At 53.6% G+C, this 17,294-nt stretch overlaps 1 protein-coding gene across 3 annotated transcripts in view; it reads right to left on the bottom strand.

The window, feature by feature from the left end:
* HMCN1 (hemicentin 1) overlaps window positions 1-17,294 on the bottom strand; it is a 279,869-nt gene that overhangs the window by 30,653 nt on the left and 231,922 nt on the right. For all 3 annotated transcript variants that reach the window (XM_076068718.1, XM_076068719.1, XM_032959068.2), the window contains 15 exons: window positions 16,512-16,619; window positions 15,161-15,298; window positions 14,314-14,448; window positions 12,859-13,191; window positions 12,203-12,393; window positions 11,052-11,265; window positions 9,788-9,922; window positions 7,685-7,875; window positions 6,366-6,447; window positions 5,349-5,621; window positions 4,350-4,520; window positions 3,601-3,771; window positions 2,431-2,601; window positions 1,677-1,847; window positions 802-972 (listed from right to left, as the gene is read on the bottom strand). In XM_076068718.1, coding sequence (XP_075924833.1) covers window positions 802-972; window positions 1,677-1,847; window positions 2,431-2,601; window positions 3,601-3,771; window positions 4,350-4,520; window positions 5,349-5,621; window positions 6,366-6,447; window positions 7,685-7,875; window positions 9,788-9,922; window positions 11,052-11,265; window positions 12,203-12,393; window positions 12,859-13,191; window positions 14,314-14,448; window positions 15,161-15,298; window positions 16,512-16,619 — 2,655 coding nt within the window. The remainder of the gene's footprint in view (window positions 1-801; window positions 973-1,676; window positions 1,848-2,430; window positions 2,602-3,600; window positions 3,772-4,349; window positions 4,521-5,348; window positions 5,622-6,365; window positions 6,448-7,684; window positions 7,876-9,787; window positions 9,923-11,051; window positions 11,266-12,202; window positions 12,394-12,858; window positions 13,192-14,313; window positions 14,449-15,160; window positions 15,299-16,511; window positions 16,620-17,294) is intronic.

Genomic DNA, 17,294 nt, shown 5'->3' with positions numbered 1-17,294 from the left:
ACTGAGTTGGACTCTTTTTAAGGAGTGTCCTGCTAATGTTTTTTTTTTCCAGACATTTTCAGCCAATTAATAATGAGTGTTTATACGTGTGGGAGAAAACCGGAGCGCCTATAGAAAACCCACCGGCGCAAGAAGCAACACTCGATCCTCGTAAAGATGGAAACGGATTGCAATGAGTCCACTTGTTGTACTGCCTTCGCCTGGTGAGCCGGGATGTGGCACCAAGTGGTAGTTTTATGACAAAACTGTTGTCATTAACCCTCCACCACCTGACAGGACTGTCACGTTGAGAAAGAAATGTTTTATACCGTGCCAATAGACTGAACATATTCTGACTGATAAAGCTCCTCCGCACCGGTGGCCGAAGACTGTTCATGATGGAATCTACTGGGCTATCCATCTGTGAAAAAAAAATCTATCTGTGAAAAAGAGTTCCACAGCTCATCGGATTTTCCCTAGGATTAAAAAAGATTCAGAGATTCATGATTCTGAATTCAACGTGAACGTACGGGGTTCTCGCTCAGGTGGCGAACGCGGAAATCGGGTGAGGCCGCCCCCCTCACCTGACTGCTGAAGAAGCCGCCGTGACATCACCAACTGTCGTCAGAGCACGGGTCATTCCCCCCATTTCCCTGCGAGTCGTGGCACTACTGCTATTAATACGTTAACTATTTCTACGTCGTAGCCAGGCACGATTTACAAATGACAGCCAGTGGGAAAACCAGCCGTACCCGCGAGTTGTACGGGGCTGGCACGGCTCGGGTGTGCCAGCGAAGAAAGGGTTAAGAGCGTTGCCCGTACCGGCGCACGGCTCGCCGTGGCACTGCTGCATCTGCGAGTCGGAGCCCACGCACGCGCGGCCCCCGCTGGCGGGCCTCGGGTTGTCGCACGTGCGGTGGCGTCGCGCCTGGCCTCCGTTGCACGAGCGGCTGCACGGGCCCCAGCCGCTCCACGGGGCCCAGTTGCCGTGAACTACCCCGGCGGGGGGAGGAGGAGGAGAGGGAGGGAGGAGAGATCGCGCGGTGGTAAATCTGGGACAATCTGGCACAGGTGCTTAGGATGGGATGTGACGATTCGCCGAGTCGCTGGTTAGAATTGACTGGCTTTTAGTTGCTCCTTAGCCCCGATGGCTGTGTACACCCTCGACCGTGTACAATAAAAGTATTCATTCATCAGATGCACCGTCAATAATGAAAATGATGCGATTTATCATGCGTGCACAATATTTGGCGGACGCAAATGACCGTGACTCTGAGGCGCAGAGACAGGCTCCATGTAGAATCAGCCTTCTCGGGTTTCCACAAAATTGCAAGCGCCACTTGTGCACACAATGGCTGGGCCATGTGCCATTTTTGGCAATAATAATAATAGTGGACTGGATGCTATCTGTCTGCACATTCCACCACAGGGCTGTGATACTTTAAGTTGTAAATAGAATAACAAACGTCCTTTAATCAATTGATCGTCCGATTCTTGAGCTCATGTTAACTGAAAAGCGCCGTCATCGCCTCGAAGCGTCGTCGCCATTATTGCCTCGTCGCCGTCCTCATGTCGTCACGTCATCGCGTCATCGCCATCATCACGTCATCATCGTTATTGCCATCATCGCGTCATTGTCGTCATCACGTCATTGCCGTCATCGCCGTCATCGCCGTCGTCGCGTCGGCGAAACGCACCGGGGCAGGGCTCGCTGTTGCAGAAGTCGACGTGGATGTCGCTGCCCTCGCACGGGTGACCGCCGTGCTGGGGCGGCGGCTCGGAGCAGGAGCGCGAGCGCTGCCGGGAGCCGCCCCCGCACGACACCGAGCAGGGGCCCCAGCCGCTCCACACAGACCACTTCCCGTCGACTGCACACGCCGCGCGAGGGGCGGGGGGGAACGCACGCACATACGCACGCACGCACGCACATACGCACACACGCACGCACATACGCACGCACACACGCACACACACACGCACGCACGCGTGTTGTGAGCGGTGGACGCGCGCAGTCGCCCGGACACACGCGCTGCTGAGATCCTCGCCCGAGCCGTCCTCGCATTCGAGACTCGAATCCTGAAACTATCTGCTCTATGGCCTCCCCTCACCCCCCCGCCCAAATCCATCCCACATCTCCAATCGCCATACATCCAAGATGCTTCTGCCAGACTCCTCAGCCGCACTCACATCTCTCCAATACTCCCGATTGCTCCCAATTGTGACTCAAGATTGTGTCCCCCAGTGGCAATGTTTACACATCGCACCACTCATCTGAGGCTGAGTTGATCTAGGGAAGGCCCAGGACCGGTTCAGATAATCATCATTCGTGTTGGTGGCCGTGAGCGGGATTCGAACTCGGGTCGCCGGGTTCGTAGCGCAGTGCGCTAACCGCTACACCACCGCTCCCGCAGACACACGCACACACGCACACACAGCTTGCCACAGCCTCACCTGGACACTTGCGGGCACTGCAGACCTGCGTCTGGGTGTCAGCGCCCGGGCAGCTGGGCCCGTCGTACGCCGGAGGGGGCTCGTTGCAGAGCCGCAGGCGCGTCTGGGTGCCCTCGCCGCACGCGGCGCTGCACACCCCCCACGGCTGCCAGGCTCCCCAGTTCCCAGCCACTGCAAAAGCAGTCGAGGGCCATGCGACAACGGGTCACATGTTCATGAGTCACAGGTTCACGGGTCACAAGTCACGCGTTAACGTTGTCACATGTTCATGGATCACAAGTTAATTAATCACAGGGTCACGAGCCACATGAGTCACGCGTTCAATAGCCACAAGACCGCGAGTCACATGTTCATGAGTCGCACGTTAATGAGTCACATGTTCACGGGTAACTAGTCACGCGTTCATGAGCCACACGTTAACGTTGTCACAAGTTCACTAACCACAGGGTCACGAGCCACATGAGTCACGCGTTCAAAAGCCACAAGACCGCGAGTCACATGTTCATGAGTCGCACGTTAATGAGTCGCATGTTCATGAGTCGCGTGTTCATGAGCCACACAATGACAAGTCACACATGGAATAGCTAAGAGATCATGGGCCACACGTTCTAACACCGGTGATCGCGAGTCAAGGATTCACAAGACAGGTGTCCACGAGGCATGCGTTCATGGGCTATAGGCAACGAGGCCATCACCGCAAGCCACGGACTCGCAAGCCACACGTCAGGAGACAAGTCATGCCTTCAGGAGACGTATTACCGTGCTCCGCAGATGTCGTGAGTGCTATACAAATATATCGTAGATTCTTGTCACACGTAAGCATTGATTACGATTAGCACCTCTGATTAGCACGGTTGGCTACTTAAAGTAAGAAAGAAATTCACACGTAGATACAGAGCCACCTTTGTGACGGGTCTCTGTCTTTATACCTGTTGCTCCGTGCTCCCTGTACCGTTCCCATTCTGCTGTAATGTGCACTACTGCTTCCTTTACTGAGGGTGATACTGGCGCGTAAAATTAAGGCAAATTGCTCGATGATTGTTTTTTTTTTTAAAGCATAGCAATTTACTGGACATCTGTGAGAAAAAAAAAAATAGCTTCACAGCCCATCGGATTTCTCCAGGACTCATAAAGATTCTGTTTCTGAAAACCGACATGAGCGCCACGCACCGGGGCAAGGCCGCGCGTTGCACAGGATGCGCTCGAGGGGGCGGCCCTCGCAGGCCCGGCCGCCATGCTGGGCCGGCGGGTTGCCGCACGTCCGCGTGCGCGTGCGGTTCCCCTGGCCGCAGGAGCGCGAGCACTCCTCCCAGGGGCTCCAGTCCGACCAGCCGCCGTCCACTGCCGGTAGGAGGCGTGGAAGGGGTAGAAGTTGACCGTTTACCCCCGTGACGCAGCAACAACAGACCATGATTTTTAGAGTGTTTATTAATCAATTAATTTATTTGGTTGGCCTCATTATTCATGCAGTGTAAAACGATTCGAATCTGTAAATGACGAGTGGAAACAAAAAAAAGAATCGTGACGGAATAACAGTGCGGGACAGATAAAACGTTCGTGTTGAACACATCCTGAGCGGTGGGGTTAGAAGTGGGGTGAGTTGCGGGGTGAGTGGTTGGGTGAGCGGTGATGTGAGAGATGGGTTGAGCATTGATGTGAGCGGTGGGGTGAGTGGTTAGGTGAGCGGTTAGATGAACGGTGGGGTGAGCGGTGAGGTAAGTGGTGGCGGTGAGCGGTGATGTGAGCAATGAGATGAGTGGTGAGGTGAGAGATAGGGTGAGCGGTGGAGTGAGCGGTGGGGTGAGTGGTAGGGACGACCGATGGGGGTGAGCGGTGGGGGTGAGCGGTGGGGGTGACCGGTGGGGGTGAGCGGTGGTGGTGAGCGGTGGGGGTGAGCGGTGGGGGTGAGCGGTGCACACCTGGACAGGGTCGGCTGGCACAGGGGCGGCTGTCGGAGGCGGCGCCGGCACACGGCCGCCCCCCGTTGGCCGGGATGGGGCTGTTGCAGACGCGCACCCTCTCCTGCAGTCCCTGGCCGCACGATGTGCTGCAGGGGCCCCACTCGAGCCACTCGGAGAAGCCGCCGTGAACTGCACGGCGCGGACACAGGAGCCACGGCACGCGGTCGCCCCCCTCCCGTCAGCTGGCGTGGGCTTTCGCAAAAAAACGTTGAATTTACTACCTGCGGATTTTTACTTTAAGTTTAACACGAAGGGAAATTAAGTGGCACTGTAGGGCGCACGTATATTGGGAGAGAAAAGGGCTTTGTTACGATGTGTGAAGTTGGTTAACATGATTGCTTTTTAGAATATAGAAATAGATAAACGTATCATGGATGCGAAAGAAATATCTTTCCAATCCATTGTTTTGTCCTGCTAATTACGGCTCTGCTAGGGTGATCTTACTAATTAATACTCTTCATGGCAAGCTTATAAACAGCTCAGATTCAGCTAGCAGCCAGCTCCAATCTAGCCCATAGACATCTGGCAGCCTACCCAGCTTAATTCCAGATCCAGCCCAGATAGAAACAGGCCAGAACCAACAAGGAGGAAATTCACAGCCTGCCCAGGGCCCAGCCCAGCACCAGTCACTGAATTCGCGCGCATTCAGATGCGCTTCTGCGGCCGTCTGGAACGCTCTTCCTTCCGATATTAGTAAGTCACTGGAGCTATGCGCTTTTAAATCATCGAGACTGAAAACTAATTTCTCTAGAACTCCTTTTTGTGTTTAGTTTGACGTCCTTCCCCCGCACCTCAGACTAGTAACAGTTGGCTAGGTACGGTGCGAAAGAAGTTCAACATACGCAGGTACACACAGTCCAGAACGATCCCAGAGCCATCCTGGCACAGCATGTTGAAGTAGAAGGAGTGCGAGGCAGAAGAACGAGTGCGCGTTCGAGCGCGAACTTTCCCACCGACCTTGCACGGTGAGAGTTGCGCGCACGAGCGCGGAGCCCAGGAGGTTGCGCGCCACGCACTCGTACTCGTCCGTGTCGTCCTTGCGCGCCGGCGCCAGCCGCAGGGACCCGTCGGGCGCCGCCGTCACGCGCCCGTCGAGGCGCAGCGGCCGCCCCCCGCGTCGCGTCCACTCGACCGCCGGGGGGGGCTCCCCGTCGGCCGAGCAGCGCAGCGCCGCCACGCTGCCCGCGTCCACCACGGTGTCCGTCGGCTCCACCGAGAAGGTGGGAGCTCCTGCGAGAGCGCGCGGGGGCAGTAGAGCACCCCAGCGTGTTTCAGTTCCTTTGAAGCAGCTCGCAGCTGCGCGGAGCGAAACCGTCGGACGTCGTGCCCGAGCTAAATCTGGATTTTCAGAGTCGGAATCTTTATTTTAATCTGGAGGAGTCCGATGGGCTAATAAGCTCTCTTTATCACGGGTGGTTCAGTAAACAATGCAGGGTGCGCGGTGCGAAAACACATCGGAGAGCAATTCATGCCGATCACCGGGTTGTCCGTGAACGGGAGAACTGACTTTACTCATGCGACGCGATGGGCACGGTTTTAGAACTGCAGTTTAGCCAAAACCAACATTTAATATGGTGGTATATTGCGTGTGCATTCATTGGTTACTGGGCTTAAACCATCAACTCGCTACACTTGAGAACCCAGTTTAATCAAGAGTGCTGCCCGAATTAAAACCCAGCATCTGAGCAGGCTCAGAGCTATAATCTCTGAACCGCACAGGAAGGTAATTTATTGCTGGTTAACATTGCTATTAAAATAGAATTCTGCTTGTGCTGTCAGCCTTTTGTCATTTCTACCACCAGCTCAGGCCGACTAATTGTCACAATTTTGACAGCTGAGGACGAGCGCAATCAGCAAAAGACAGGAAAAATTGCTGCAAACAGCCTCTCCGTCACGCGAATGAGGAGTCGTGCCGAGCGTCCGCGGTGCGATTGCCGTCGCGAGCGCGACGGTGTCGGTGTCATCGCCTCTCACTTTGCAGCGTCAGGGTGACCATTTTCTGCACGACTCCAGCGTCGTTGGTCGCCACGCATTTGTAGTCGCCAGCATCCTCGTTCTGTGCATGGACACAAGGACACACACAAACATATATGTATACAGTGGTACCCTGGTGTTATAGCCTTCTCAGCCTGCTGGGCCAATTGCGGTTTGCGAGCATCCACGAAGGCAGGCATGGCGCACGAGGGGGTGGGTGGCCAGCACCAAAGGGGGCCCTCTTTGTCTCTTCATGTTTACTACACACCACACCAGGTCCTCATTTGAGGCTGGGTCGACCTAAGTGAATCGAATTCGGGTTGCCGGGCTCGTAGCGCAATGCACTAACAACTACACTACCGCTCCCCACTACTTACATACAGAGACAAACGCACGTACGTACACACACAAACATGTACCCATATATCCATCGTGCTCAATTCGATTCGAGAGCCAAGAAGCTGCAATGTCAGAGTAGAATTCACCATTTATTTACAGAAGCAGATTTAAACCACTGCACTATTCTGTGTCAATAAAGTTTTGGTAATTAAATAGAATAGCTCCGACTTAAATCCATGGGGGTTGTGTTTTCATTCAACACGCCAGGCCCCACGGTAGCGAAATATTAAATCACTCGCTTGGTATGCAGGTCGTCGGGGGTTTGATCCCGATCCTGACGCCTGTACATTTGGTGTTTGCATGTTCTCCCTGTGGTCGCGTGGATTTTTCTCCGGGTCCTCCGGTTTTTCCCTTCCACATTCAGAATCCACATCAGACGTTTAGAGTATTCGGCTGCTATACATTTCCATGCGGTAAGCCACTTTGTTGACCTATCATTTGCAATGGTCAGCACGCTTCTGAAAAAGAGCTATATAGCTCGGTGGGCCTCACCTGGTAAAATAAAAATCATCACGATCCATGGGGAGATAGCCCGTAGGTGTCCACTGGGCATTTTGTCATTTGTTTCCACTTTCCTCTCTGTCTTGTGCCAATATACTCAAGTAGTGCAAATCTTCCTGGCACCGATCTGTTATGTCATCGTCAAGCCATTCTCTCTTAGGTCTTCCTTTCTTTACGGTTCCTTCCATTTTGCCGAACAACAACAACAACACACTTTTAATTTCCCTGTTGTTGTCCATCCTACTACAAATAGTGCCAGTTTCCTTCTCATCACTGCCTGCATCAGGTTGTCTTCTTCATATGCGCAAACTTTTTCTTACACCTACGTTGGTCACTCTTTGGGTCAAAACAAAATAACAAAATAGTTTATTCATAGTTTAGTACCGCGCCGGGACCCCGGGGGTCGCTCGCTCACTCACCACCGTGCCGTAGATGGCGAGCGAGCCGTTGCTGAGCTGGCGCACGCGGTTGCCCACCGTGACGGGCACGCCCTGCTTGTTCCAGCGGATGACCGGTGCCGGGTCTCCCCGCACCTCGCAGTTCAGGATCGCGTTCCCGCCCAGGGGTTCGATGCGATTGGTGATCACGTCCCCGTCGAAGATGGGAGGCTCTGCGCACGGGGTAAACGGATGAGAGCGCGTGCCCCGTCGAGGTGACGTTACCGTGTCTCTGCTCAAACGATGGGTGGTGATGGCGCTCGGTTTCCACCACTGGCGACACTAAGATAGTGATGATGGACTTCCCACGTTCCTATGGTGGGTACCAGTCTTGACACAGGATCAAGACCACCGGTAATTCACCTATTGTTGGCTAAGTCATCCCCCGACCGCGATTTAAACGCACGACTGTCCGACTGCGATCCAAACGCTCTAAGAACCAAGCCACCCGAATAGGTCATGCTCAGCCATTTTGTCAATCCACTGCTGGATGAGAGCCCCCACTCCACCCCCATGCGGTGTGGGTCACGTGGGTCATGTGACCGTACTTTATGCCGTTCAATGAGCGCGAACTGACCGTGGCCCCATCATGGACGACTGGCTATATACGTTCGCACGAATGCAACCGTGTCCCGGAATGAAAGTCCATTTTGTTCAGCTAGGAGGGACTCCCCGAGTATCGAGGCATCCTTCAGAAGGATCCCGCTTCTGAAGTAAAAAACAATTCCTGCTTGAACAGGTCCACGCGCGGAAGGCGGCGTGCCCCACCAGGGAGGGACGACACATACTGAACTCCACATAGAGAGAGAGATGACTAACCAACTGGCTGCACTGCCTTCTACAGACCATTTGAGGTGCAATGCACGTGGATTAGGAGAGGTGCGAGCAGATTTAGAGGGATTCAGGTAGATGGGCAATGATTTGGGTGGATGAGGAGTTGTGTAGGTGGCTGGGGAGTGGGGCAGTTGTATGCGAAGTAATTCAGGTTGATTGGGAGGGATGCTGGTGGATGAGGAGTGATGTGGGTGAATTGAGAGTGGCAAAGATAATAATTTCAACGAGGGATGCACACAGTTTGTGCTCACTCTCGTGCAGCGAGAACGACTCGGAAGCGCGAAGAACCACAGAAAAGCAGGATAACAGTCACGCGATGAGTCGGTGCCGACAACTGCCCAAGCTCTGTGGTCCTTTCTACATGAAGGTGGTATCTGCCAATCAATGAGTGTTTATACGTAGAAGGAAAGCGGAGCACCCGGAGAAAACCCAAGCGTGCGAGGGGGAAACACACTATCCCATACTGACGGAACAGGTGGAGTGGACATTTCTGCTCTGCTGCCTTATTATAACGTTCCAGGGGTACACTCCCTCCTTGACGCCAAATGGGAAGGGAGTTTCACGATATTTGTGCCATCGACCAACCCTCGCTACTACCTCCACAGTGCTGGATTAGAGGCTACGTGCAGTAGCATAGCCACCACTGCCCGCCTAAAGAGTCGCACGCTAGAATGGAGTTAACGGTGATGATGTTGTCATTACGCGGGCCCGGCTATAAACGTATGGTGACCACGCTTGCCAGCAGAATGCAGGCCCCTTTGCATGGAACGACACCCAACTGCAAAAAAAACCCACGAACAGCAAATATCTCGAGTTTTACCGCTTCAACCCTCATCTTAACCCTTTACCACTACGGATGTCTGCAAGTTGCATTGTGGGTCCCGTTCACCGCCGAACCTCAGGGCACGCAAGCGGTTCAGCCTTCATTTTATTTATAGAGGCCACAGGGGCAATGTTTTTAAAGACATTGTACCTACTACAGAGAACTGTAGTGACACGACCGCACTCTATGATAGCTGGCACCAAACTGTGCCACATGCCCTCCCGTCATGGCCTTTTGGGAGCCTCGGTACCGATGAAGTTTTTTTATTTTAGTTTTTTTTCCGGTTCCATTCCGATAACGTACACGTGCGTCATCGGAATGGAATCGGAACGGGAAAGGGTTAAATGTCCACGTCGCGATGAGGTGGCACCGCTGTGCGTCACTGGAGGTGTTTTCGAGTGTCAACGGTGCGTCGTGACCGGTCGCACCTTTGACGTAGACGGAGCCCAGCGCCCTCACGGAGCCCACGGCGCTCGTGGCCGTGCAGGTGTACGTGCCGCCGTCCGACTTGGAGACGCCGTCGACCACCAGCTCGCTGCGCCCGTTCGCGTTCGAGGGCGTCACTGAATCCCGAATGACACACGGCGAGGGAGAGGAGACGGCGGAGAGAGAAGAACGCGCAACGAGGCGAGCTGGTCAGGTGGCACAGAGGTCAGGGTGACGAGCCACAGCCTGCGCATATTCTGGGTTTGTGGCATAAATACATATCTGATGGTTAAACGAAATGTTTCATTTTATTTTACAAGGTAAGGCCCACCGAGCTATATAGCTCATTTTCAGAAGCGACCTGGCCACAAATGATAGCTCATCGAAGTGGCTTATCATGAAGAAATGTATAGCAGCCAAATCACTTGAAACGCACATTTCAAATACTCTAAACGCATCTTTTAATTCGATACAGCATCGCCGTTCATGCAAAATGCATCTCACAATGGCTGTGGAACCACAGGCAAGCTGGAAGACTGCCAGGCGGTGAGCCGATGCCAACAGCTGCTCCGCAGATCTCTGTGTATTGCATACCTGTCAACCCATACGGTTTAGCCGTATTTTTGTACAGGGAAATTGAGTTTTCAGGTCCCTATGGTGTACAGACGTTTCAATATGGGCAACACCTGTTTTGTTGTCTGTTTATTTTGTGTGTTCTCCCTTGCGATTGGACCTTGTAGGATGAACTTTGAGATGTATAGGGGGCACGGGGTGACCAATAAAGTCTGAATTGGTCTGTAACAAGGTAGGCAATGATAAGGGGTCGACAGGTTTGGTATTGAGATGTTTCCAGCTAATTAGTGAATGTTATTTATGCATGTGCGAGGAAACTGGAGCACCCGGAGAAATCCCACGCACGCGAGGGGGTAACGCTCTATCCCATACAGAACAGACAGGCAAAATCAGTCTAAACTTTGCTGCACTGCATTCCACTGGTTTTATATGATTACAGTATAGCCTATCGAATATGTCTTTTTGCTTTCTGAAGTGGCTCATCGCCTACCGAACTGGCTCATTGCCTACTGAAGTAGCTCAATCCCTACTGAAGTGCCTTACTGCTCTCAAAATGGCCTCATCGCCCCCATCGCAGGAAGTCTCATTGCCCAGTCGAGCGGCTGATGGCCTACGCAAGTGGCCAGCAGAGAGAGGGGGGAATTGCGGCGGAACGCGGCGACAGCGGCGGCGCCAGCTGAGCGGGCCATCTACCCGGCAGGATGTTGTTGTTGAAGGACCACGTGATGCTGGGGGTGGGGATGCCCGTGGCCGTGCAGCCCAGCACGAGGCGCTCCCCCTTGTTGAGGGAGACATCGCCGGGCAGCTCGGTGAACGCGGGTGGCACGTGCACGCTCACGAGCGTCGCTCGCGAGTCCCTGCCCACCGCGTTCACCGCCACGCACGTGTAGTCGCCCGCGTCCGCCGGCTAAAGGTGGGGGGGGGGCGGGGGGCGGTACGCACGCGAACACGCGCACGAGTACGGTGAAGCGATCGCGGTCATGGACAAACGGATTGTTTGGCGACGCTCGCGTTGGCAGTGGTGCGCAATGTATACATTGAACTTCTTTCGCACTGTACGTAGCCAACTTCTTTCGCACTGTACGTGGCCGAAACGTCGTGAGAATTTTATTGTCTTATTTTATTTTATTATTTTTTTCTCATTCTACGTGACTTTACCGAAAGAACCAAAGAAGATGAATCCTTGCAGTCACGAAAGCTTTAAATCGAAATTTAAGAGACGGGCACTGCCAAGCTGCAGCGGTGCTGGACCAAGAGCATTCATGTCGAGTTTGTATCATATAATTGTAAGCAATTGAATGGAAGTGTTGTTCATTTCATTGCCAGAATAGTTTTTTCTGAACGCCCCTTGTGTGTACATGTACATCGGTTTTGCAGGTTAAAGGAGAAAATTCACGTGCCCCTTCTCTATGTTATATGTGCAATCGGGGAGTAACAATTCACCACCCCCCTTGTGATTAAAATATTTTGAAACAATCTTTTTTTTGGTCACATTTTTACTGTTTCGTTTGTATTGTTTTCAGTCGACAAAGATCCCCCGTATAGCCTGAACAGACTGTGGGGGCAAGTGCTGCTAGGGAGCACCTATGAAGGTCGGCATGGCACACGAGGGGGTGGGTGGCCAACACCACGCCTGGCCGCCTTTGTCTTCCTCGTGGCGATGTTTACACATCGCACCAGGAACTCATTTGAGGCTGAGTCGACCGAGAGGTGGGCCAGGACCGGTTCAAATAATCGTCACTGGTGTTGGCCGCGAGCGGGAATCGAACTCGCATCGCCAGGATCCTCCCACACACACACAACGCGCGCACGTGCACATACAACGCGCGCGTATGCACACCCACCGTCGCCTTCTCCAGAGCGAGCGTGCCTCCCTGCAGCAGCGCGTACTTTCCGGGCGTATCGTGCAGCGCTCGGCCCTCCCTCTCCCACGACACCGTGGGCTCGGGGAGGCCGTCCACGGCGCACGTCAGCTCCAGCCTCCCATGCTCCAGCACGGTGAGCTGGGCCGCGCCCTCACGGACACTCGGGGGCACTGCGTCGACCGGGGCGGGGCGAGGAGGGACGTGGCAAGTCAGTGGCAACTGGCGTGTGAAGCACAGCCCATTGGCGGACACACGTGGTGGTCCTACCCCCCCCTCCTGTGTAGCCTTAACAGCGCTGTTGGCGCAAGCGCAGTTAGCGAGTAGCGTCTATGAAGGCCGGCACGACGGGGTAGGTGGCCAGCACCGCGCTCGGTCGTCTTTTTCTCCCCAGTGGCGATGTTCACACACCGCACCAGGTACTGATTTCGGCTTACCAAGTGGAGGCCCAGGACCGGTTCAGATAACCGTCCCTGGTGTTGGCCGTAAGCCGCTAGCCTACCGCTCCCCACGCAGGCATGTACAGGTCTGCGCAGGCATGTGTAGGCGTGTGCAGGCGTGTACAGGCATAGACTAGCGTGCACAGGTGCGTGCAGTCACTCGCCACCGGGGGACGCACGGCGAGGGCTGCATCTCACCGTGCACCACGAGCTTGGTGTGGGAGCTCGCCGAGCCGGCCGCGTTGGCGGCCGTGCAGGTGTAGCGGGCGGCGTCGCTGCGACGCGCGAAGGCGATCTGCAGCGCGCCCGAGGCGAGCACGCGCCTCCGCACGGCCGCGCCGCCCTCCCCGCCGGCACCAGCGGCGGCGGCGGCGGTGGCGGGAGACGAAGGGGCCTCGACTCCCAAAGGCCGCCCGTCCTTGAGCCAGGAGATGACGGGGGTCGGGGAGCCCTCGGCGTTGCAGGGCAGCGTGACCGTCCGGTCGGCCATCACCACCAGCTCGGCAGCGTGGGGCAGGATGGAGGGCGGCACTGCGAGGGGGGGGGGGCGGCGGCGGTGATGGCTGACGTCGTTAACCTGCCACGTAGCTATTTTAACGGTTTTCATTTGTGCCAGGTAATGCGCCACTTGGCTATGCAGCTCTTGCTCAGAAGCGACCTGGTCACAAATGATAGCTCAACGAGGTGGCTTGTCGTGTGGAATATACAGCAGCCAAATACTCTAAACGCGTGGTGATGTTGATTCTAAATGTAGAGGGAAAAAAACGGAGGACCCGGAGAAAAAAAACACGTGACCACAGGGAGAGTGACACGCAAACTCCAAATATAGAACAGGGTGTCTGGGTCGGAATCGAACCCACGACCTCCTCCATACCAGGCGAGGGAGTTAACATCTCGCCATGTTTCCATATAAATGTGGAAACTCTGCTACTGAGTCAGCGATACCATTGGTTATTTCGAATTAAATTCAGTTTGATGTATAGTATTAAGTAGTGTGTGAATGTGATAGCATCTCCAATCACTGTTAGAGAGTAGGAAGATGCATCCTTCGGGAAGGGGATTCTTTAATCAAGATAGGGGAAAAAGGACAAAGAGGGGGAAACATTTGGAGGTTGATGGTTTGAGTCCCACGGCAGCCCTGGTCAATAATACAGGTGTATAATCAATGAATACACATACCCAACCTAAACTATTTCATTTTAGCAGCCAAATACTCTAAACGCATGATGTTGATTCTATATGTGGAGGAAAAAACCGGAGGACCCGGAGAATAATCCACGTGACCACGGGGAGAGCGACACGCAAACTCCAAATATACAGGCTATCCCTCTGCTTCACAGTGGAAGTTAAAGATCACATGACGCGTGCTGGCATCACGGTCAAAGTTGCCGAGTCCCGACCACGACTCGCAAGTTCGTTAATCTGGAAACATCAACACTGCAATCACGGCGGAGGATGGCCCGTTTGTGAAACGCAGCGCCTACCGCAATCAGCCTTGCGCTGCAAGAACGGCGCAAACGCCAGACTGTGTAGCCAATTACTATCATCGGAGGGGGGGGGGGTGGGGAGAGGCGGGTGAGGGTCAGCGGGAGACTCCGGCGTTTGGTGGTGGCGCGAGGCCACCCAGTGCCACGCTCTCTCTCTCTCTCTCACCTTGCACGCGGAGCTTCACCTTGCCCAAGGCGGTGCCGGCCAGGTTCTGCGCCACACACATGTAGGTGCCTCCGTCCTCCACCGCCGCCCGGGCGATCTGCAGCCCTCCGCTGGGCAGCACCGTGAAGCCCTCTCCTAACGGCACGCGCGCGCCGCGGCGGGCCGGGTGGCGTCAACGGCTGCGCCGACTTTACCGTAACAATTATAATAATCGTTTTTAACAATGGAAATACGGTTCATGGCCTTTATCCAGGAAAGCCTCGCTGAGTCTCAAGGCCTTTTTTCTTCTTCTAGCGAGCAGGGCACTGCACTGGGATGCTTGGGTAATTCATCGTCGAGTGCTTCCATGCGTGCACGGGGAAACTGGACAGCCCGAGGAACACCCGCAGGCACGAAAGGGGACGACAATCGAAAACCCATGTTGGCTCATCCACGTCCTACTTGCTGTACTGCTTTTCAAAGGCCACCTCATGGCTCTGCGGGAGGTCACATGCATGAGGCATGTAATGATCTCGACGTGATCCACAAGCCCTGCACTTAATGCCCCGAATTGCCAGCGTGCGCCACCATATTGTGCCCCGGTCTGGATCAGACCTGGACCAAGCGGTAATCCATGGTCGAGACCAAAAATTGGTACCACCTAAAGTAGCAATGCTTTAGCAGTACTGCATTTTATATATACGGTGAATAAGAGATAATGATTTGATAACCCACTCAGTTCAAATGTTTATGACATAACCCACTGCTATTGGCCATAGAAGTAAATTGGAAGCACTTAAGTTCTTCTACCCTAGGTGGTACCGACAAGCGCTCCCGTCGATGATGGTGATCCCTCGTGCGGCCGTACCGCTCGTGATCACGTTGATGCCCTCTCGCTGCCAGGTGATGGTTGGCTGAGGCGTCCCTCTGGCCTCGCACGGCAGGGTGATGGGGTAGTTGACAATCACCTCCATCTGGGACGGCGGGGCCTTGATGACCGGAGCCTCTGAACGACAGAAAACAAAAACTCGACGGTGACTCCCTCTGAGGCCTTCAGCAATCGGCAATATATAAGAATAGGATTTTGCCCTATATTGGTACAGTGAAACCTCGGATTGCGAGTAACTTGGTCTGCGAGTGTTTTGCAAGACGAGCAAAATGTTTAAATAATTAATAAATTGAGAAACGAGTGATGTCTTGCAATACAAGCAGTACGTACAGTATACGCTTTGTCTGCCGAGTGTCACGTGATCACAACTGAGCCAATGGTTCTTCTCTCTCTCTTGCTGCGGGATTGTGGGTAATCATCTTCCATGCTCGGTCTAAGTCGGCGTGCCTCACTCGTATAGTCAACATCTGTGCGAGCGTATACTGTTTACTCAAGTAGAGTGTTGTGACCATGTGTGTGCGCGTAAAGCATTTTTTTATTTTGTGTCCAAGTGTAGTGACTGTTCTTTAGTAACTGTACTGCAATTGAAAGTCGTCCTACACAATAACCCTCCTCCTCCTCTCCTCTCTCTCGTCTCCCTCGCACCAGCCACGATTAAATGTAATTAATAAATTTGATTACTTTATATTAAATTTAAATATAAAAATATAAAAAGGTATTTTGTATTAATCATTTTTATATGAATACAGTATTTTTGGGTTGTGGAACGAATCATCTGAGTTTCCATTATTTCTTATGGGGAAATTCGCTTTGATATACGAGTGCTTTGGATTACGACCACATTTCCGGAACAAATTATGCTCGTAATCCAAGGTTTCACTGTACTGGCAAAGGAGGTCTAATGATGTAGATGCTTACCCCGAGCCCTCATTACTTTGTTATTGCATTGTCTTTGAGCTGTACGCCTTTTGGCGTCATCTGGTCTAGCACCAATTGAGACCAGGCTCAAAAGAAAGCCGTCTCTGGTGTGGACCAATCAGTTTCAAGGACAATGCATTTCTCTCCCCGTGGTCGCGTGGAATTTTCTCTGGCTCCTCCGGTTTTTCCCTCCACATTTAGAATCAACGTGTGTTCATTGAGCATTTGCCTGCTTCACATTCCCACGTGATAAGCCACTTCGCTGAGTTATCACTTTTGACCAGGTCGCTACTGAAAAAAAAATTACATTGCAGAGTGGCGCCTTACCTGGTAAAATAAAAAATAGTTGAGTTGAGTGTAGTTTTTAAAACGTTTACGGTGAGGGCGGCGTGCCCAGCCCGACGATGCTCACCGTGCACCACGAGGCTGACGTGCCTCTTGGCGGAGCCGGCTGCGTTGCTCACGTGGCACACGTACTTGCCGGCGTGGTGCAGCAGCGCCGCGGTGATCTCAACCGTGCCTGCAAGGGCAGCAACGCCATCGATTAACGACCGATGCAGTGCGGAGGAGAGTGCCCTACGTGCACCTGTGGCAAGCTTAGAATGTGGGTCATCGTGTCTCGCAATCTGAGCAGCATCGAACGTGGACAGTGTGTGGATGAGAGACAAATTACGAATGAATGAGTGGCACTGTGGTGAGTATCATCCATCTCACGATCTAAAAGAGAAACTGCATTTAGAAATTATATTGCACGTATTTTTTTTGGGGGGGGGAGGGGGTTGGATCGGAGGTACAATGGTTAGCGTGCTGCTCCATATGCATCGGTCAAAGAATGACCATGACTGACATGGCATGGGAAGACTCTCATCCAGCAGTGGATTGACAAAAGATCTGTACCTGTACATGCCTGGATGCGTATATGTGCGTGTGTGCGTGCACGCGTTCATTGCTGGCCAAACCATGTCCCATCTACCGGTAGTGTTTCTCAACTCAAGTCCTCGCGACACCCCTGCCCCACGGTTCACCGGTTTTTTAAGCTACCAATCTCTTCCATTCACGTGCCAACAACTGAGGCACTGCACGCTGCATGCGCATGATGGATAGCCGCCCCCACCACTGCTCCGCACGGCTTTGTTTTGCCAAGAAACCTGTGCTGCTCCCTCAGCCGCTTCAGAACGGCGACCGGTCTCTGCGC

Source organism: Petromyzon marinus, chromosome 22 (genome assembly GCF_048934315.1).
Source record: "Petromyzon marinus isolate PM22_M1 ecotype Great Lakes invasive population chromosome 22, UKy_Petmar_22M1.pri1.0, whole genome shotgun sequence".
Classification (NCBI taxonomy): Eukaryota; Metazoa; Chordata; class Hyperoartia; order Petromyzontiformes; family Petromyzontidae; genus Petromyzon; species Petromyzon marinus.
Note: the sequence above shows the minus strand (reverse complement) of the source record. Positions and strands in the feature narration are given on the sequence as shown.